Here is a 23,139-nt window from a genome sequence, read left to right on the forward strand (position 1 = left end):
AAAGTTCTGAACAGAATTGTATTCAGGTAGAACTAAATGTTAGTTACTGTAGAACAGGACTGCACGACTCATAAAGTGGCGAGGGCCACATTACTCCAAAGAAAACAGCCGAGGGCTGAAACCCCCCAGCCCCGCGGAAACACCCCAACACCCCCCCCAGGACCTCCCAGCCCACGGAAACATCCTGCCCCAGCACCGCCCAGCCCTGCAGAACCAAACCTTCCTTCCCCAGCGCCGCCCCACCAAAACAGCTGTGGGCCAAAAAGGAAGGTTGGGGGTGGGGGGGTGATACTTGATTTTAAATCAATTGGGGGCAAATTAAAGGGCGCAGGGCTCCAGTGGCTAGGGGAAACGGGAGCTTTGCGGGGCTGGGGCAGGGATTTAAAGGGCCCAGAGCTCCTGCCGCTGAGGAGAGCCTGAGCCCTTTAAATCCCAGCCCCAGCCCATCTGCTGGAGCCATGGCCGGGATTCAAAGGGCTCTGGGCTGCCTGCAGCCGCCGGGGAGCTCTGAGCCCTTTAAATCTCAGCCGCAGCTGGGAAACTCTGCAGGCAGCCCGGAGCCCTTTGATTCCTGCCACGGCTGGGATTTAAAGGGCTCTGGGCTCCCCACCTCTGCGGGCAGCGCAGAGCCCTTTGACTCCCGGCCACGGCTGGGATTTAGACTCATAGACTTTAGGTTCAGAAGGGACCAATATGATCATCTAGTCTGATCTCCTGCACAAAGCAGGCCACAGAACCCTACCCATCCACTTCTATAACAAACCCTTAACCTATGTCCGAGTTATTAAAGTCTTCAAATTGTGGTTTGAAGACCTCAAGCTGCAGAGAATCCACCAGCAAGTGACCCATGCCCCACGCTGCAGAGGAAGGCAAAAAACCTCCAGGGCCTCTGCCAATCTGCCCCGGAGGAAAATTCCTTCCCGACTCCAAATATGGCAATCAGCTAAACCCTGAGCATGTGGGCAAGACTCACCAGCCAGCACTCAGGAAAGAATTCTCTGCATTAACTCAGATCCCATCCCATCCAACATCCCATCACAGACCACTGGGCATACTTATCTGCTGATAATCAAAGATCAATTGCCAAAATTAAGCTATCCCGTCATACCATCCCTTCCATAAACTTATCAAGCTTAGTCTTAAAGCCAGATATGTCTTTTGCCCCCACTACTCCCCTTGGAAGACTGTTCCAGAACTTCACTCCTCTAATGGTTAGAAACCTTAGTCTAATTTCAAGTCTAAACTTTCTAGTGTCCAGTTTATACCCATTTGTTCTTTTGTCTACATTGGTACTAAGCTTAAATAATTCCTCTCCCTCCCTAATATTAATCCCTCTGATATATTTATAAAGAGCAAGCATATCCTCCATCAGCCTTCTTTTGGTTAGGCTAAACTAGCCAAGCTCTATTAGTCTCCTTTCATAAGGCAGGTTTTCCATTCCTCGGATCATCCTAGTAGCCTGTCTCTGAACCTGTTCCAGTTTGAATTCATCCTTCTTAAACATCGGAGACTGCCGCTGCGGGCAGCCCAGAGCCCTTTGATTCCCTGTCGCGGGCCACACAGTGAGCCATATGTTGTGCAGGCCTGCTATAGAAACACACAGGAAAACTGGTCCTGCCCTAAAGGTTACCATATGAAGGACACAAAACAGATGTTGGTGGGGGAGCGGGGGGGGAAGAGAAGTGAAGCATGCAGCAGAGTGGTCAGAGTGAAATCGAGCACAAGAACAATGTTAGGTCCAAGTTTTTAAAATCTGTTTTGCATGTGTGATCTAGTCCTAACTATCCCTCTACTCAGCCATAATTAGTTGGCAATTGTAGGTGACACAGCAGAAGGGGGTTTTAAGGATGGATTTGAATGAAGAAAGGGTAGTAGTATCTTAATAGAGGAAGGCAGATGGTGCAAGGATAGCTTTATTATTTTCAGTGAAAAAGCAAAGAGGGTGATGAATTTATGATAAGGAATGACATTACAGAAATGTAAGTGAAACTTTTTAATATAATTCATTCTATCCGTTTACTACAGAGGACAGTAATTAGTTTTAAAACTGTAATCCGATAAATGAATTTTTATCCCATCTTAATTGCCCCATAAACTAAGCAAGCCTCAAAGGCAGTATGATCAGTTCAGGCAGAATGAAGCATCTTTCGCTGCTCAGCAATGATCCTGCAGTCAATTAGAGAGACGAGTCCAATCTTCGTGTTGAACTTTTGGGGTTGCTGTTCAGGGCTAGTTTGTGGTAATTATATGTATGTGGGTCTCTTTAGGGCTGTAAAAGTAATCCTGAGGACAATGCTCAGGAAATTGTGTGGGGAAGAAGTTACAGTCATGCATGGGTTGGGGGAGTGAATACAGTTAAGAGAAAATTTATTTACATACTGTTATTTTTACAGGTCTGTTTCCTAAAATGTCTTGTATTTCAAATATAGTGATTAATTTTATTTAAGAATGAAATCTTTGCACTTAGGCTAATCAGAGAGAAAATGCATATGTGATACAATTCATAGTAAATGATTTTGTAGGATGAGATTGGACTGTTTCCCTTATGGATCATGTCATGACTGACATCCATCTTCTCCCAGACCATTTTTAACTCTTATTCATGTACCTATTTTACTAATTGGTTTCTTATATATATGGATATCTACACCTATTCAGTACTCAGAAACATAATGTATAAAAAATGGCTTTTTAATTTGTCAGTCATCCACGATTGGGGAGCTTTACATGGAATTTATTTTTAGAGTAATTTTTCCAGCCTACCATTGATTTATTTCAGCATGATTTATTTTAATTTGTTAGGTTATATTTCTTCACATTATAAAACTTTTATTTTTCTAATGACATTTTTCAACCAGACACAGCTTCCAGAGTTAGATACACTTTCTTCAGAGAGAGCCCGATCTTTTATAACCTGGCTTAGAGACAGTAGACCTTTAAATCCAGTTCTTCAAGTAATAAAGTAAGTATTTTTACAGTTAAACTTTCTGTAATCTCATCTTTTATGCATCTCTGGGGAACAGAATTAGATTCCATAATAGCAGCTTTCAAATCCTGATCCTGAGAGATACTGAGCGCCCTCAGCTTCTTATTGCAATAAGTGGGAAGCAAAGGCACTCAGCACATAATAGGAGATGCTGAGCACCTCACAAGATCAGGCCCTGTGGTATCAAAGACATCTTAATTGCAGAGAGTGCTTTACAAAATATTTAAATTCATTTAATTTTAGAATGCCAAGTCAAAGTTCAGACATGAAAATATTTTACTATTATGAAAATACTAAACAATATGTGCCCCATGATAACTTAAAGTAACTGAATCAATTTCCAGTCTCATTTTATATTAAGGCTCCATTTATAAATGGTTTATAGAGTTAATAAATTATTAACGGGTGTTTTAATATTTTGTTAATCGGTTGTTATAGATGTAGTCAGACAGGTCAATAAGTAGCTTATAACCATGGTTTATAACCATCTTGAACACCTTTGTATGCCTACCACCATGTATATAACTAATGTGCTACTAATGTCTATAACATGTTTACAATATTTAATAATTTATTAATCCTTCATAAATTATTTATAAAATGGAACCTTAATATAAAATGTGACCTGTATTCTAATTCTACTATACATACTACTGAATTACTTTACTGAAGTCTTTGTTCTTTTCAAGCTATTGCCTACTTGAAAAGCCAAGACCTCATAAAATGCTTGTATTTGTATCCATTCAGTAGATTTTTCATCTCTGACAATGATAGATACACCATGTCTGACAGGTTTTCAAGAGAAATTACATTGAATGTTGGCTGTTGTCTATGAAGCAAATATTGGTCTTATTTTTTATATGCGGGCAAGAGGTTCAGGTAAATTAGTGTGGCATTGTTGGCTCGACTATCTTGTAGTAAAGGGTGTATCAGCATTTCTTTTGACTTCTTACTTTTCAGATGTTGTTGGTTAACTGAGAATGAAATATCTGTATCTTGGGTAAATTTTTTACACCTTTAAAAATTGAATACATAAAAAACTATTTAAAGAAATGATTATTAGTAATTTCTGTTGATTTATCTAGAGCTTACCTTTGTCACCCAAATTAATAAAAGACAAGAAATTCAAAGTTAGGGCTGAAATTCCGTCTTTAATTCTTAGCCTAGCTGCTGCTATTTGGATTACAGTAGCATCCTGAGATCTTAATAAGGACTAGGGCATAATTACAGTAGGTGCTGTGCAAATGATGGAGACAGCCTGTGCCCCAGTGAATTTACAGTCTAAGACCTGATTCTGCAAAAAAGTTTGCTTGGCTTTTAGCTTGCAGTAGCTTCAAGGGTGCTGCTGTTATGCTTGAAGTGTTTGAAAGTGTTTTCTGGATTGGGGCCTTATTGCCTCTTTCACTCTCCTTTCTCTGTTTCACCTGCAGAAGGGAAAAAATTGTGGATTATATGTCAGCACTGACTATAATCTTGACAATTATATTAAAAGTTAACCTGATCAAAGTCCGTTGCTGCCAACAGAATCATGGCACCTGCTTCCACAAAAATCCTTTTTTTCCTAACTGTTTCTTATTGAGTCTTTTGTTTTGTTTTGTTTTTTAATGCTAAAGATTTTTAATGTTTTTTTTTCCTCTCCCTGTTTTTTAACCCGGATTCTAGAGCTCCTGTTTTTATAACAGGAAAGAATTTTGTTTTTTTTACTGGGGAAAACTGATACCCTTATTAGTAGAGTTGTCCAGAAAATGAAAATCCCTTACTACGGAAAAAATTCATGTTTTTGAAATATTTTTGTCCAGGACTTTATAAAGTCAAAATATGACACTTTCAAGAAAAAAAAACTACTTTGGTCAGCAAACCGAAAAATTTGAGCACAGGCAAAAAGTGAAATTGACAAGGGCCTTCCAGCGGAGGCGGAGAGTTGGACTACCAGGGTGTGTCTACACAGCAAAGAAAAACCTGCAGTTGACTCATGCCAGCCAACTCAGGCTCCCGGGGCTCGGGCTGTGGGGCTGTTTCATTGCTGTGTAGACTTCCAGGCTTTGGAACTCTGGGACCCTCCCCACCTCACAGGGTCCTAGAACTTGGGCTACAGCCTGAGTCGGCTGGCACAAACCAGCTGTGGGCATCTAGTTGCTGTGTAGACATACCCTCAGTTACTTACAAGCTCTGGTAACCACTCAATGTCCTCTCCCCCATCCCTTCTCTTTCTCTAGAGGAAGAGAGTGGGGGTGCTCAATCTCTCTTGCCCAGGGTGGTGGGAAGGCTGTATGCTCTGATTCTCTGCCTCTAACCCTCCTGAGGTGGAAGGGAGGTGGAGAGTCAGGGTGCTCAGCCTTGGCAGCCTTTCAGCAGGGCAGACAGGAATTGTCCCTCCGGCAAAACTGAAATTTCCTTACAGGACATCTTGTTTTTTGGGAAAAGGGCATTTTTCATCAGAAAATCGTTCAATGGAAAATTCCCTTTTAACTCTACTTAATAGTTTTTTGTTGAATCCTAGATCTCCAAGAGCAATATGCAGTGTATGGACTTCCTGCTTATACTTGTCTTTACAATAGTTTTGTTTAGTGCTTTGACTAAATACATTTTCTTATGTTTCAGAGATGAGAGTCCTGCCAAAACAGATTTTTTCCAGCACTTAGTTGAAGACCGGACAGAGGCAGCATTCTCTTATTATGAATTCTTACTTCATATTCAACAGCAGATTTGTAAGTGAAAGTGGAAGGAAGAAGAAGAAAATTCCCAACTTTGGATACGAACGTTAGCTGTGAGAGGAGCACATAGCAACAGGCATTTGCTCTTCACAATATACAGTGCAGAGCACCGTATCAGAAGCTTTTCAGCTAAAGGAAAAATGCACACGTCCGGACGAATTTTACGGATTTGCTTCAACCTGAAAATGATAGGAGTAATGATGCTCGTTCACTAGTACATTTTAAACTGGTTTATACATGTTTCCAGTAGTGCAGCAGTATGGTGCTCTGTTTATTGCAAGCTGTTGAATTTATGTAGCTATTTGGGATGATATTTCTTAATGATACGTAAAATTAGATAAAACCCTTTTTCTTACATTTATTATGATAACCTTTCTGGAGTCAGACTCTTGCAGAGGTGCCAAGGGCAGTGCTATATGGTGTTTGTTTATATTACTTTTGAAAAGGAATTATTCATATTCACTAAAAGACTTCAGCATTTTCCCTGTGAGGACTACAGAGTTTCAATACAGTACATGAATTGTAGAAATAAAATATATAATGTACATAAGTGTTACATTTGTAAAGAAAATGTAAAAATGTAACTATACAATGAATTGCCCAGTGTGCAGCTGTGTTGCATATTCAATAATAGATCATTTTGCCCAGTTAAAATGAGGTTGACTGGTAGATAATACATATTGAGAAATCTGAATCACATAGGAGAAACCCAACTTTGTAATCCTGTTAATTCTTTTACATGGATTTATTTATGATCAGCTTACTAATTAAAAATATTTTGCTTGATCATGTGTTTTTATATTTATGCAGCTGATAATCATTTAGAAACTGAACTCTAATGCTGAAACTAACATTCACTTTTGAAGAGAATATGTTTACCACTTTATTTCACAGATTTCTAGAAGGGGAGGAGAGAATATTTCATGGTTTGAAATGAGCAAATGTATCAATAAGGGTTAGTTTGGGGTCCTTTCACATATTTGGCTTGTGAAAAAGTATAACGTCCTAATATTTTGTAATCTGCAGCAATCCTGGCCCAGGTTTCTGCAACTCAGTTTTGTGGTACTCAAAATAAGCATGATTAATCATTGAATGGGATCCTGTAACAGGGTTTCTGCGTGATGAAAAATAAGTGATCTAAAAATGTTTCATTAGAGGAAGGGAAAGTAATATTTTATTTGAAAAATTGGTAAATGTCAAAGAAGCTTATTTCAAAATGTGATCACCTTGCTACTGGCTTCTTTATAACCTCATTTCTGCTAATAAATGTAACTAAATGGCTGGGTTTGTGAACACAGATTAAGCTCCGAAGTTAAAATCTGATATTGGTGGTCAGGTGAAGGGGGAGGAACTGTGTTTGGCCATCTGCTGCAATTGCTGATTTAGACTTGGTCAGTCATATGACCCAGTCTGAACTTTTGTCACTTGTTTGCTTTAATTAAACGTGTGTGTTCAGGTAATTGAACTAGGAAGTGCTAAATAATTAAATTGTGGTAATGTTAGCACATTTTCTTTTAAAACAGTCCAGAAAATCATTTTTTAAAAGCATTCAAGAAGTTGAATATTAATGACCCTACCCCCCGGAAAGATGGACTCAAATTGAATCTGTACCTACTGTACAGTATTCAATTGAAACATTTAATAACTAGATATTGCAACTGTTTTATGATTAAATCCTGAAAGCATGTTATCCTGACTGTTTGCACCATATCACAGTTTTGGAGATACCTTATTTAAATTTGTGTATCTTTCCCTAATTAAAGATACTCAAGTACACCAAGGATAGCACATAAGTAAATCTTTGTTATTCATCTTTATGGTCAGTTACTAAGGGCTTGTACACACTACCACTTACGTTGGTATAACTTTTGTCACTCAGGAGCGTGAACAAGCCACCCCCCGTGACTGACGTACAGTACAGCAACCTAAGCGCTGGTATGGACAGCGCTATGTAACTCTCCTACTGACATAGCTTCACCTCTCGAGGAGGTGGTTTTATTATGCTGACAGAAGAGCTCTCTCTCATCACAATAGAGCGTCTTCACCAGCTGCATAGGTGCAGCTGCGTTGCTGTAGCACTTCTGGTGTAGACTAAGCCTAAATGTCTGCAGAAATACAGGCTAGTGTCCCTAAATCAAGACAACACGATGCAAGTAACTACATATATTTTGTTCTATTTACACTACACATTTTGAATTAAGAGTAAGAGCTACTGAAGAATAAGACAGGTGAAAAGATGTCAAAAGGGGATATTAGCATAATCTTAACAGTTCTTCAGAATATACAGACTTGTAAACTTGACATTGAATATCCAGGAACATTCAAAACAATGATTATGGTGACTCAGTGTGTAAAACTGCTACTTAAAGCTTTATTCTTCTATGTATTTTGTATATAAAAATTGTTATGAAAAATACATGAGAACTATTTGATTTATTTAGTAAAAGCAATTTACAGTATAGAAAAGCTGGTAGTTTTTGGCTCCTTTTATATGACAATAGGTTAATATCAGATGTCTCTCTTCCAACTACCATAAAGGAATTAGGTGCAACCCATAAGATATGTGCTCCCACCAAGAAGTGTGTGCAACCATCCTGAAGAAGCATGAAGACCCTCTCATCAGTAGCATTCTAAGGTGGGGGATGTGCTTTTATGATTAACTTTAAAAATTAACAAAGGTTTTTGGCCACATTAAATCTGCATATGAAGCAAGGATCGTTGTTTTCAAAAAAAAAGAAAAAAAAAAGTGTGCCATAGAAACAAAAATAGAAGACATCCAGCCTCCTGGCCATTGAAAGTAGCTGACTCCAGAAACTCTTAGAATGCTGAAAGACAGTAGAAAGCAGATGGTTCAAGGCACTAGTATTAAGATGACTTCTTAATCGGTTATTTGAATTCAGCCAAGGTGCATAGTAATGGAAGCTGTCAGGTGGCTGTTCTGGTAGTTTTGTCCAGTGGTCCATCTAGCCCAGTATCCTGTCTTCTGAGCATGTTTTGTGCCACTTCCTTCAGAGGGAGTGAACAGAAGTGGGCAATTTGAGTGATCCATCCCCTGTCGTCCAGTCCCAGCTTCTAGTAGTCAGAGGTTTAGGGACACCCAGAGCATGGGGTTGCGTCCCTGACCATCTTGGCTAATAGCCTTTGATGGGCTTATCTTCCATAAACTTACGTAATTTTTTTTTAATCCAGTTATACTTTTTGTCTTCACAACACCTTCTGGCAAAGAGTTCTGTAGATTGACTGCATTGTGTGAAGAACTACTTCCTTATGTTTTAAATTTGTCTATTAATTTAATTGGGTGACCCCTGCTTCATGTGCTATCTGAAGGAAAAATAACACTTCTTTTATCCACACCATTCATGATTTATAGACCTTTATCATATCCCCCCTTAGTTGTCTCTTTTCCAAGCTGAACAGTCCCAATCTTTTTAATCTCTCCTCGGATAGAAGCTGTTCCATATCCCTAATCATTTTTGTTGCCCTTCTCTGTGCTTTTTCCAATTCTAATATGTCTTTTTTGAGATGGACAAAGGTGGGTGAGGTAATATCTTCTATTGAACCCACTTCTAATGAGAGAGAAAAGCTTTCAAGCTACACAGAGCTCTTCAAGTCTGGGAAAGGAACTCCCAGCATCACGCAAAATGGAAGGTGGAATAGATTGTGTAGCATAAGTAGCACATATTATTAAGGGACTATTCAAGATAGAGTAGCCCATTAACATTTCTGTAATCAAAGGACAAAAAGAGGGGGGTTAGTGGGTTACAGATTGTTGTAATAAGCTATAAATCCAGTGTCTCCAGTCCACAATTTTTAGTGGCTAGCGGAGTAATGATTTTTAGCTCCCAGGCTCATCTTTAGAAAGTGTTGTGCAGGTTTTCTTTGAGGATGGATAGGTCAGCTATCAATAAGGTGTCCAGAACTGCACACACAATTCAAGAGGTGGGTGTACAATAGATTTATATAGTGGCATGATATTTTCTGGTTTACTATCTAACCCTTTCCTAATGGTTCCTAACATTGTTAGCTTTTTTGTTAATGGCTGCTGCACATTGGTTGTTTTCAGAGAACTATACACAGTGGCTCCAAGATCTTTTTTGAGTGCTGACAGGTAATATATTGTATGTATAGTTGAGATTGTTTTCCAGTGTGCATTACTTTGCATTTATCAACATTGAATTTCATCTGCCGTTTTGTTGCCCAGTCACCCAGTTTTGTGAGATCCCTTTGTGACTCTTCACAGTCTGCTTTGGACTTAACTATCTTGTGTAAGTTTGTATCATCTGCAGATTTTGCCACCTCACTGTTTACCCCCTTTTCCAGATCATGTATGGATATGTTGAAGAGTCCTGGTCCCAATACAGGTCCTGGGGGCACCCAGCTATTTACCTCTCTCCACTGTGAAAACTGACCATTTATTCCTATCCTTTGTTTCCTGTCTTTTAACCAGTTGCTCTTCAATGAGGGCCTTCTGTCTTATCACAACTCTGAACTTCACTTAAGAGCCTTTGGTGGGGGACCTTGTTAAAGGCTTTCTAAGATCCAAGTACACCACATCCACTCAGTCACCTTCATCTACATGCTTGTTGACTCTCTCAAAGAATTCTGATTGATTGGTGAGGCATGATTTCCCTTTAAGAAAGCTGTGTTGACTCTTCCCCAACATATAATGTTCTCTATGTGCCTATTGATTCTGTTCTTTACTGTAGTTTCAACTAATTTTCCCTGTACTGAAATTAGTTTTACCAGTCTGTAATTGCCAGAATTGCCTCTGGAGCCTTTTTAAAAAATCGGTGTTACATTAAGCTATCCTCCAGTCATGTGATACAAAGACTGATTTAAGAGATAAATTAAACCGCAGTTAGTAGTTCATCTTTGAGTTCTTTCAGAACTCATCGGTGAGTACCATCTGATCCTGGTGACTTACTACTTTTTAACAATTTGTTCAAAAACATTCTCTATTGACATCTCAATCTGAGGTTCCTCAGATTTGTCACCTAAAAAGAATGGCTCAGGTATGGAAATCTCCTGTGCATCCTCTGCAGTGTACACCAATGCAAAGAATTCAGTTTGCTCCTCTGCAACAGCCTTGTCTTCCTTGAGTAATCCTTTAGAACCTTGATCGTCCAGTGACCCCACTGACTGTTTGGAAGACTTCCTGCTTCTAATATACTTCTAAAAAACAAATTCTGTTAGTTTGTGTGTCTTGCCTAATTCTACTTTTATACTTGGCTTGCCAGAGCTTATGCTTCTTTCTATTTTCCTCAGTAGAATTTGACTTCCAATTTTTTAAGTGTGCCTTTTTGTCTCTAACCACCTGTTTTACTCTGTTTAGTGGCATTTTTTGGTCCTCTTACTGGGTTTTTTTGTGGAGAGAGGGAGGGGATAATACCGATAATCTGAGCCTTTTATTATGGTGCTTTTAAAACGTTTCCATGCAGCCTGCAGGCATTTCACTCTTGTGACTGTTCCTTTCAGTTCCTGTTTAGCTTCATTTTCTGTAGTTCCCCTTTTTTAATTTAAATGTTACTATGGTATGCTTCTTTGGTATTTCCCCTGCTACCAGGATGTTAAATGTTAATTATATTATGGGTGCTATTACCAAGTGGTTCAGCTATAATGACCTCTTGGACCAGATCCTGTGCACCATTTAGGACTAAATCAAGAATTGCCTCTCCCCTTGTGGATTCCAGGACTAACTGCTCCTGGAAGCAGACATTAATGGTGTCTAGAAGCTTTATCTCTGCATCCCATCCTGAAGTGACAATTTCCAGTCAATATGGGGATAGTTGAATGCCCCCATTATTATTAGGCCTTCTTTTTTGTAGCATCTCTAGTCTCCCTGAGCATTTCAGTCATCGTCACCATCCTGGTCACGTGATCGATCATATATTTGTACTATTATATTCATTCAATCATGAAATTTCTATCCATAGGGATTCTGTGGAAGTTTGATTCATTTAGGATTGTTACTGTATTTGGTTATGTGCTTTCTTTCACATATAATGCCACTCCCCCACCAGCGCAACCTGCTCTGTCATTCCTATATATTATGTACCTTGTTATTACCGGGTCCCATTGATTGTCATTGTTCCAAGTTTTTGATGCATATTATTTGACTAGCCTAATTTAATACCAGGCAGTCAAGTTCACCCATATTAGTATTTAGACACCTTGTGTTTGTATACAAGCACTTATAAAAATTGTCAATATTTTGTTTGCCTTCATGTGATGTAATTTGTATGAGAATCTGCTTCATTTGACTGGTTTTGTTCTATTCTGTATTTTATCAACTTCAGTCATCTCCCCTTAATTGGGATATAGAGTATCCCCTTTAATAAATCTTCCCCTAAAGGATGTCTCTCCGAACTGTGTGCTCCTCTGCACCTGTTGACTTTCCCCTAATCCTTAGTTTAAAAACTTCTCTACAGCCTTTTTAATTTTACATTCCAGCAATCTTGTTCTGTTTTGGTCTAGATGGAGCCCATCCTTCCTGTATAAGCTCCTTCTTTCCCAAAAGGTTCCCAGTTCCTAATAAACCTAAATCCCTTTTCCTCACACCATCATCTCATTGATGCATTGAGCACATGCAATTCTGCCTGTGTAACTGGCCCAGCACTTGTAACTGGAAGCATTTCAGAGCATGCTACCAATGAGGTCCTGGACAGCAATCTCTTGCCCAGCAGCCTACCTATCCCTGTGTCATTGATACTTACATGAACCATGACCACAGCTCCTCCCCAGTGCTGCACATAAGTCTGTCTAGATGTCTCAAGGTCCACAGCTTTGCACCCAGCAGGCAATTCATCATCAGTTGTGCTGGTCCTCACAAACCCAAATATCTATTTCTAATAATCGAATCCCCCATTACTATTACCTGTCTCTTCCTAATAACTGGGTACCTAATACCCAGGGAGATATCCTCAGTGCAAGAGGATACCATGACATCATCTGGAAGGAGAATCCCAACTAGGGGATTATTTTCCTTCACTCCAGCTTGATGTTCTTCTTCCCCCAAGACTTTCATCCTCCTCAACAGCATAGAAACTGTCAGACTGGGAGTTGGGACTACTTTACTGTGTCCCAGAAAGTCTCATCTGTTTACCTCCCTGTCTCCTTTAGGTGCTCCAGTTCACCAGCTCTAATCTCAAGAACCCTTACTCTGTGCAAGCCATGACTTGCTTGCACTGAATGCACACATCACTTGCCCGTGAGGCAGTGCAATGAACTGGATAGCACCCAGTCTGCTCCTGGACTTCTGTCTGTATTATTTTTACTATTGCAGGGGTCTCACAATAGAGATACCATTACTAATAGCCCTAGCAGAAGAACCTGAGAGTTAAATGGGCCCGGGTACTGAACTCCACACACAATTTTGTATATCATCCCTCCAGATTAGTTGTCATTTACGTTAGCAGGACAAAGCATCCTGTGACACCTTATAGACTAACAGATGTTTTGGAGCATGAGCTTTCATGGGTGAACACCCACTTCGTCAGATGCATGTCATGCATCTGACGAAGTGGATATTCACCCATGAAAGCTCATGCTCCAAAACGTCTGTTAGTCTATAAGGTGCCACAGGATGCTTTGCTGCTTTTACAGATTCAGACTAACACGGCTACCCCTCTGATAGTTAACAGGACAGTTTTTGATGGCGGGTGTTGTGAGTTCCTAGTGTGCATTAGTCTGGTACCATCTACAAATAGTAAACTAAATAAAAGTACAAAACTCTGGAAAGTAATGAAAATTGTTTTTGTCCCCAATGTGGTCAGCTGTCAGCATTCACTTTTCCTCGTCAGACACCAATGGCACCATACTTTCTGGGCATACTGTGTTGAATATGTGCAAGCAACCTTCTAGCTAGGTGCATATAAAGAAAAGCATAATATTTTGCTTTGTGGCAGGAAGCAGTTGTGGCAAAGTTGAGAATATTTACACCAAATAAATGATTTAGAAAAAACTTTTGGCTGCAGCACTATGTTTGGGTTACAGATCAGGTTACCCTACATGGTGTGGCTGAAACCCAGTTAAAATAGGACCTCTGTCTGAATGGAGACATTCTTTGGGGTACTACGGTACTGCAAAAGAGATTAGTTAAAATTGTGAGGCTGCTGCATTCAGAAGACTGGCATACAGTTCAGACAGATCATTTAGGGTTGGAGTTTAAATTGTAGGATGAAAGTGATCTGTCTTTCAGCTGCAAAGCACTACAGAGATACAAATACTTCTGTGGAGTGTGCTCAGTATTTTTTCTTTGAGAGAACTTTTAATATTTTATTACAAGATTTTTTTATTCAGGAATGCTTTTTATGAAGGAGAAAAACATCCACCTTTCCAGATAAAGGGAGTCATAGACTTGAATAGAAGGACAACCAGACTTACGGAACAATGTGTATTGAAGCTGCTGTTTAGGACTCTGAAGGAGATAAACAAAAAAGTGATAACGAGGGTGACTCCTTACTACCAGTTTGAAATACATTGTGTTGCTGTGCTGGATGGAACCAGTGTCTTTCAGCTGAGGAATGAATAACAACCATGTCTTCATTTAGTAAGGGAGTGTCTTCATGGCCACTGGCAAAGCAGTAATTAAAGGGGGCAGAGTTAGAAGAAATAGTTTTTAGTAAAAACCTACAAGATCTGCTAATCTGCAGTAGCTCCATCCAGTATAAATAATTGCTCTTTTTTGGCAACTGAACAGTAACATATTTGGAGCTGGAGTAAAAATGTTCATTTGCAGCAAAAGGAGATGGGAAAGAATTCAGGTTTAATTGCCAATAACTTTTTTTTTCTGAAGCAGAGGCCTGTTGCTGCAGCAGCTCCATTGTAGCACAGGAAGGAAAGTTCATTTTTATAAATTGAACTTTTTGCCTCATAGCAAAGGAACCATGTACCTACCACTAAGGGAATATGTGAGCATAGGCTGCAGGAATGAATCATTGTTAACAGTGGTAGTAAATTCATTATATGGTATGTCTGTTTCAACAAAATTATAAAACAAGTCTGTATTGTAGTTCCATTTTCTCTGCTCCTTTGTCTATTATGTGCTCAGTTAACTGAAATTTTCTTATTCTAGAATAAAAATGACTGTTGAATACCTCTTTTTGAGGGCAGTGGCAAAAACAAAGACTTCTGATTTTTTATAAAAATCTGCCCTTCCTTCCTTTTCAACTGTCAAGTTCCAGTTTCTCCGTGAAGTGTTTCTCTAAGTTACATTTCATTAATGATGCACCAAGTTTGGGTGCATCCAGGCTTATCTCACCACACACACACCTGCTTTTCCCTAGTTCTATAATGCCCTTCAGTACTGCTTTTAGAATAGCTGCATTGTACTTGTAGTTTAGGTACTTACCTTCTGATAATACAATGGCTCCACAAAGCATTGAGACATATTAGAATATGTTTTAATGTTGCTGTAAATATTAAAACTATATTTTTGTTCTATGCTTACTGTTTGCTGGCCATAGTATATAGAAAGGGAGGCTACATGTTCTCTTGTTTGTGATATTTTCTGTGTATTCCTTTCATTTGCACTTTGTTTTAAGTGTATTTTGAAGCTGAAATCTGAAAGAGTTTTAAAACACAGATTTGCATCAATATTGCCTCCTTCCTCCAAAATGTAACTAATCCATGCACAAACAGCTTAGAAAACAGAGAAAGAACTCTACTCCTGCAGGAGGATAGCACAACCATAATGTAATTATATGGTTGAAGTAAAGGAAACTGAAGTTAAGAAGGAAAAGAGTGGTATGGAATAGGCAAAACAAAGGTTAAGTATACATGAGAAAGAAAACACATCCTTCCTTCTCTATATTTTTGACTCAATATTTTAGAAAAAAAATCATTGCTTTTATTAGACGTCCAAGAAAAGTCTCTTATAAGTTCATTTTAGAGGGCTGTGTCTACTCAGGTATAGTAACTAGAGATATATTTCCAATGTCTAGTATCTTCTTAGCAATGAATAAACCTGAGCATTTTAAATCTCCCTTTGAGTTGTGTGGGAGGGGCTCAATACACAAGGTAATATTGCCAGGTTTATCTTTTAAAAATGAGGTGTTTAAGCAAATATAGTTTCCCAATATGCTTTCACCTGTGCACAGTCCCAAAACATGCATATGTTCCTGTAGATTTCAAGCACTGCCAGGAATAATTTGTGTCCTTCAGACCCAACTGATAAAGACATTTGTGGGCTCCAGTCAAATTTTGTTCAGAATTTTAAAATATTAATTGAAGGTTGTCGTCCTTTACAGTTTTCTAGTTGGAGGAACAGATAATACTGCAAACTCTTTTCTTTATAGCACAGTATGTGGTATCTTAATCTTGCTCATAACAATATTGTATTATGAGCAGTTGTGTCAAGGTCTGATTATCAGACTTCTGAGGTAAGATACTGAATGTGTTTTTGAAGGGTTATTTTTAAATCCAATTTGACATTGGATTCTTTGAGATGTTAGAAATGAGCTCACTAATCCTAGCAAACAGCTTTAATTGCATCTGGTCCTCTCTTCTGCATCCAGATTGTTTTTATTTTGCAGCTGCTGAAAAAAAAAACCAAAATTTGTAACAGGCATAAATCAAATGTTTAGTATCCTTTAGCTCTTCCAATAGTTCTAGAACAATTTTTCACTATTTTTCTTTTTGTAATTTCAGATTTTCAGATGTAAACTTTTATGTGGATCATTTTTGTGAAGCTTATTCCAAAGTTCCAGAGTATGAGATAGTACTGGATTTTGTGGAGCAGATGATTATCTCAAACTAGTGTAAATACATCAGTTTAAGCAGAGTCGCTTCTTATTTACGGAAGCATAAATGAGATCGGAATTAGTTCCTTCATTTTCAAGTCAATGTTAGAGTATATTTTGTCTAAGTGCCATTCACCTTTATTCAATTAGGCAGCAATTCTGCAAACACTTAAGTATGAGCTTAATTTCAATAGCCTGAATAATTCTGTTTGAAATCAATGGGATAATTCATGCTAATAAAGTTAAGTATGTGCGTGTTGCAGGACAGGAGCTTTAATAGGTATTCCATCTACATCTAGGACACAAGATCCTCCCCTATTTGCCGGATTCTTCAACTCTGTGGTAGATTAAATTATATCCTCTTTCAATATGTCAGTTGGCAATTTGAAACCCCTATTTTGTAAACAAAGGGGAAATTTTAAGTTTCATATAAAAACAAGGGATAATTTGGGATACAGTAGACTTTTTAATTGTTTGATTTATGCAACATCTGGAGCAGGAAGTGAAGGGGTGGAGTATTGCTAATTTCAATATTATTTACATATATCCCTGAGACTGAGATTAAGTGGATCCTAGTGGCAGAGTATCTCCCTTTATATCTTGTATGACTATACCAAAAATTTGCTTGACCACAATTTTCAGAATTCAACTTGATCCATAAATACATTTTTTTTATTAAATTTGGTTTCCAGGTGTTAAATAATGTAGGCGGTGGTTTGAAGTAGGAAAGAACAATTTATCATATATCCTAAGCACATTTCAAGAGTTACTTGAAAGAAAAATGTACTGCTTTGTTTAATATATGAAGCAACCAGTTTTGCTGGTTTAAAAATGTATTTTCAAGCTTTCACATAGTACTTCCCTATCTACCACTAATTCCCCAAAGGAGGAACACAGATTACTTACATATATTATTTACCTGTTTTTCATAACTAAAGCAAAAAGTAACCAATGTATATCTCAATTTCAGCATCACACCAGTGGAATCCCTGAATAGACAGAGGTTATGTCACAACCTGTTTTAGCTCAAATAGGTTAAATCTCAATTGATACATATGGCTTTTGTAATAAAAGCATATAAAGATCAAACTGCTTAGAACAAAAATGTCCAGCCATAATTTTAGGTTATTAAATCTCTACTTGCACCCATCTTTGGCAGTCCCTATAATTTTGAAGAATAGATAAATGCCCAGTATCTTTTTTTGCCTTTCTAATTGTACTTGCACTGTTTCGTTGGTGGAGAAGAATCTGGATAATGTGGTCAGGAATATTAGGATTACCTGAAAATTTAAATAAATCTTTTGGACTGTTAAAGCTTATTTTTTATACTTTTTACAATGTATTGATGATTTTCCCTATCCTACATATATTTAAAAAAAACACCTCAGATTCACTGTGGCTAGTAAGTTCTCACATATGATTAGTGATGTGTAAACTCCACAAACAGCATGAACATCCAGATAACAAAGCTGTAGGTGCTTCTCAAACCCAGAAATCTTAAAAGGCTTTGGTTCCCTTTTTCACCTCCAGGTCCTTTTTTCCCCTTTCTCCCCTTGGATAATTAATAGCAATGGCCAACATTTCTGGATGCCTCTTTGTTAGTTATGTCACCGAAGATTTGAATACTCTGGGACCTTTAAGGATATGGATGTAGGAGTGGGAAGAATGTCTCCCGACTGCTCAGAAACTAAGCAATGTTTATTTTACCCTTTTAAAATATCTGTTCCACATTTTATCTTGAGTTCACATTGCTTCGTTTGCAGATTAATGTACTGCCCTAGTTTATCATGTTAGGAGACCACTGTCCTACAGACACCACTGCATACAAAACTTGAATTGCATATTTAAGTTAATCATTCTCCCATTCAAATAAATGTGATAGAAGAATTCAAGAGAGCAGGAAGTGTATGCAATTACAGCAGGGGATTGAATGTCTCGATTCCATTTCTTCCTCTGGCATTGAGTTGATATGTGAGAATTGAGAAGTCATCTAATCGCTCTGATTTAACTTTACAACAGTAGACTGTCTCCTTACCGAAGAGATGGAATCACCCAACCATCAAAAGAACTGCTGTAGTACCACACTGGTGAACAAGAACCCAAATACAGTTTCCTTTAGGCGTTCCAGCCCTTGGCTCCTATCTAGGCAAAAAGGTCTAATACGGTGAGAGATTTCTCGAAAACCCAAATCACCGTATGTGAGGTTCTACTAATCCCAAAGAATCAGACACTTTCTCCCATGTCACTATGTGTCTCAGATCTTACCCAAACACACACTGTCAGCTAATCCTTAGTAAATTAACTAAAGATTTATTAATAAAAGAAGAGAGTTATTGAATGGTTACAAGATTATATACATTACAAATGCTTGCTAGGTCCCTCTAACAGATTTGTAGCAGTGATGGAAGAATCTGCTGACTTACAAAAGTCTCTGAATCATCCCAAAAGGTTAGAATTCAAATGCAGCTTAGATGTAAAGTCTGTTGGAGTCTTTCCATGCTTTTCCAAATAACTACTTGGAAGATCTCAGTCCCACAGCTTAAACTTTCCTGTTTAAAGTTTACAGACTAGAGATGCAGGATCAGGCCTGATGTTTCTCTTTTATAGCTGAAGCAGGCCCTCAAGTGTTTTGAGTACAGCATGATTCTTCTTTGAGCACACACTAACCCACCACTTGGGTTTGAAGTTAACATTCAATTTCCTATCCATACACATCTAGTTTATTTGCATAATGCAATTAGGCATAACAGATAAGTTGAAGGCAATATAGATAATAGTTTCCTACAGAATCTCACCTCTTTGATCTTAAGGTTAACTGAACACAATTAAGACATGAAATGGATTTAGCATCTAAAAGCTAATTTGGTTACACTGGTAACCACAGGATACAGGTAATCACAGACAAATACACTTAGTAACTATTCTTTGATTCTTATCAATACAAAGTGAATTGCTAGCTTATTTAATGTTTCCTTGATACCCATACATACCTGGATTGTCTTGATTACAATTGCAATGCCTCTTGTTAAGTTGTTCTGGTCATCCACAAGTTACTGGGTTTACCAGCACCACAGTAATATTTAGCAGAAGAGAGAGATGGCCAGTGTGGAGAAGATCTGGCATGGACATGATTAACCCTTTTTATAGGGCAATAATTTACAGCATGATAGATGACAATTTCATTCTGCTCTACAGATGGTGGGAAAAGCATAATAAAAATTCACGTGTCTTCATTTTGTCTCAAAATTTTGTTGAAAAACCTCATTGAAAAATAAAATTTTGAAAAATTTTGGTAGCTCTAATAACTTATTTCTAAATTAATTTTCTGCAGCCATGTAAAGAACACTGACCTCAGTGAGGACTATCTTCATGACAAGTTGAAAACACACTTCCTTTTGGAGCCCTACAAGCTTTAATCTTCCACTGAAGAACATGGACTAAAATAAATATTGTCAAAGCAAGCAAAGCCAAGTCTTCAAATATAGTGGTACAAAATGTGTATTAAACAGCTATTTTTGATGTATTCTATTGCCTGTATACCTTGTCTATATAGTGAGTATTTAAGGCCTGATCCTGCCATCACTATCAGGTGTCATGGTTACTACTGACTCTTCACAAATGTAAGCACTGTATCCACTAGTACGTTTGCCATATGACTTTGACGGGCCTATTTTCAATGCATAAAGTTAAGCATGTTCATAAAGGTAATTTTTTTGGAAAGTTTGTGCCCTTAAATAGATTCGGAATGAAAGTCTGAACTGTCATAACTGTAGCATCTCCAACACACTGTTACGATAGATTGGCTCTATGTGAGGAACATCTATGATTGTGTGAGGCACTGAGAAAAATAACAGCACTGAATATGGATTCTTCAGGTTCCATTTTCAGACCACACCCAGATCACCCAATAGTATTGCAGGACCATATGAATTGCCAATCTGGATTTAAACCCTAGGTCCATCTAGCCCAGTGATCTGTCTCTGACAGTGGCCTGTACCAGATACTTCAGAGAAAGGTATAGTAGTCACTTAAACCCTGAAGCATGAGCTTTCATAGCCCTTCCACAATGTTTGTTAATTATAACAATTTTGGATATACTGGTTATCCAAATAAATGCCCAATCCCTTACTGAACCCTGCTAAATTCTTGATTTTAATGATTTCCTGTGGTAATGAGTTCCACAGTATAGTTGTATGCTGTGTGCAAAAGAATTGGATTTTGTTGGTTTTCAATTTCATTGAATGCCCCCTTCTTCTTTTGTATGATGCAGGAATGGCAGGAGTTCCCAATCTACCCTTTCTAGACGGTTCATTATTTGATATATTTTTATCATGTTCCCTCTTTTCATCACGTTTCTAAGATGATCATCCACATTTTTCAGTTTCTCTTCAGATGTGTTTTCAATACGTTTGATCATTTTCATCACCTTCTCTGAGCCTCCTCTAGTTCTGCAATGTCCTTTTTCAGATGGGATACCAGTATTTTACACAGGATTTCAGATAAGGTCATGCCACTGATTTCTATAAAGATGTTACCTCTGTATTATTTGCCAGTCTATTCCTTATGCATTCTAACATATGAATATTTTGTTTGCTTTGTTGACCACAGCTGCATATCTAATAGGGGTCTTCACTGAGCTGTCTACAGTGATACCCCAATGCCTTTGAGTATATCTTTGCAGGGAGAAAATATTTGAACATGAGTGTTTTCCCGGTGGAGCTGGTAACTATCCTAGCAAAGCAAACTGCTAAAAGCCATTTACAGAAGTTGTTCTTGTCCTTGTTGAGACAAATGGTTAAGAACCTCAAGACTTGCCTTGAGAAATAACCCAAAGTTAGATGTAGCTCTTGAACTGTTTGCCCCTAAGGAACAGAAAGGAAAAAAAACAGCAGAAGGGTGACTTGGTGTTATCAAACATACTTTGTGCCAGTTGCAGACCATGCTGTCTGCCAAAGATAAGCCTACTTTACTGATGCCTCTCAATAACAGAAATTGGCCAAGATTTTCACAGTGGCTTTCTTCCTTCCTTTCACAAATATTGTGCAAAATACAACACACAGTTTTAGTCTTAGGCATGTTCTTTTTCCTGCAGGTTACAACCTATTCCACAAACATTTTACTGTTCTTTAAAATTGCTGGATATACAACACCCCTGTTGTGTAGATATGGCTACAAGTACAATAAAACAAAACATGCTTGCTAACGCCTAAAACTTAACTTTGACAGGTTACAATCTTTATCTAAGGAGGTTTCTCACCTATAGTAATTTCCAGCTACTCTTTTTTTTCAAGTCAAGATGTTCCACTCTGCATGAGCTCATAGGGTTCTGCTCCCCCTTTGTCCCCTAAGTGATAGATGCCAAAATGGCTTTCCATTTCACCTTATATTTTCCAAAGTGTATCTGTTTTAAGTGCCAGGAAGGCTTCCTGGGCGTGCAGGCTCCATCCCCATTTGTGATGGCTAAGTGGTCTTTCTCCCTCTCACTCTGCTTGTTTATCTTGATGGCTTTGTTTACCTTCCATGGAGATATACTTTTCATTGTCCTCTGAAATATTACCTAATTCAGTTTACATTGGAGACACAGGAAAACAAGCACGCTAGCATTCCTTTGTCTAGGACAGTTTAGGATTATGCATTGTTTTCAAAACACCTTTTAAGAATGTATTTCGAGCAGACACCTATAATTCTTTATACACTGCCTGTACATATATCAGACAATATTAATGACCAGCATGTTACCAGTTTGCATATGATACCTTACATCACACCTTTTAGCTCTTAAGTGCAGATTATGACAACAGTGGGGCTATGCGTGCGTCAGGCCTGATGTGAGGGAGTGTATGGTGGGGAGTGCCCTCTGCCAGTTGGCAGTCAGCGACTCCCTAGGTCATAATCGTACTATTGGGCATAATAATCACACTACAGCGGGGAAAGGGTGGGAAAGAAAGAAAGAAAGCAGCTCCCATCTCTGGGATGGAATCTTTGTGTGGCCGAGTCAGTGGCAATCTGGCATTGCATAGTGCCCAATTAAAAGATTTGATGGGCTGTTGATTTTAACATCCTGCCAATAGCTGCAAGAGAAGGAGGGGGGGATGTGCCCGCATGAGGTGGTGATGCTTTTCTACACAAGTGCTTCCAGGTCAGCATTCACCCTAAGAAAACAGTTGGCCGGGTGATAAGGACTTGTTTTCATTTTTAGTTTGGATGGAGCTGAATAGCTGCTCTTTTCAAGTGCCACTTCTTCCTTTCTGGTGATCTCTTCATTTACTGAAAATGTATTGTGGCAGATCCACCCAACTGGAGCCCACACCTGCCATATATCAACCTTTTCCTGAACTACATCCTCAAACAAACCCCGAAAGAAATTGCCCTGCTGTTAATCTAACAATGTCATTTAGCCCCTCCTCCTTGCCAGTGCTCCCTTCTCTTCCCCCCACACCGAGGCGGACTGTGCAGGGTGACAATAGCAGGGGGAGAGGGGCTCTGAAAGTCAGGAAGGGGTCTCCTGAGGCACGCACAGCTTGTGCCTCGACGAGGATGCTGAGAAATGTGCAGACCCTGGCCGGTGAGCTGGGTGCGGGCAGGGCAGGGCTGGGCTCTGCCCCGAGGGCTCCTACAGCCTGCTCCCCCAGTTCTCAGCATTTCTTAAATGCGGCTATAGACCTAGGTGGTGACTGAGGGGGGAGGAGAAGTATTGTTG

The 23,139-nt window shown here is 38.8% G+C and overlaps 2 protein-coding genes across 4 annotated transcripts in view; both read left to right on the plus strand.

Moving 5' to 3' along the window:
- The window catches only part of SEC24B (SEC24 homolog B, COPII coat complex component), a 100,359-nt gene extending 92,243 nt beyond the window's left edge, over positions 1 to 8,116 (plus strand). For all 3 annotated transcript variants that reach the window (XM_030564570.1, XM_030564571.1, XM_030564572.1), the window contains 2 exons: positions 2,859 to 2,962; positions 5,588 to 8,116. In XM_030564570.1, the coding sequence (XP_030420430.1) occupies positions 2,859 to 2,962; positions 5,588 to 5,702 (219 nt within the window). In that variant the 3' untranslated portion in view covers positions 5,703 to 8,116. The remainder of the gene's footprint in view (positions 1 to 2,858; positions 2,963 to 5,587) is intronic.
- Positions 8,117 to 22,961: 14,845 nt separating this feature from the next.
- The window catches only part of MCUB (mitochondrial calcium uniporter dominant negative beta subunit), a 109,130-nt gene continuing 108,952 nt past the window's right edge, over positions 22,962 to 23,139 (plus strand). The window contains exon 1 of the mRNA XM_030564574.1: positions 22,962 to 23,004. Within this exon, the coding sequence (XP_030420434.1) occupies positions 22,977 to 23,004 (28 nt within the window). The 5' untranslated portion in view covers positions 22,962 to 22,976. The remainder of the gene's footprint in view (positions 23,005 to 23,139) is intronic.

The sequence above is a fragment of the Gopherus evgoodei genome, chromosome 5, assembly GCF_007399415.2.
Source record: "Gopherus evgoodei ecotype Sinaloan lineage chromosome 5, rGopEvg1_v1.p, whole genome shotgun sequence".
In the NCBI taxonomy this organism is placed as follows: domain Eukaryota; kingdom Metazoa; phylum Chordata; order Testudines; family Testudinidae; genus Gopherus; species Gopherus evgoodei.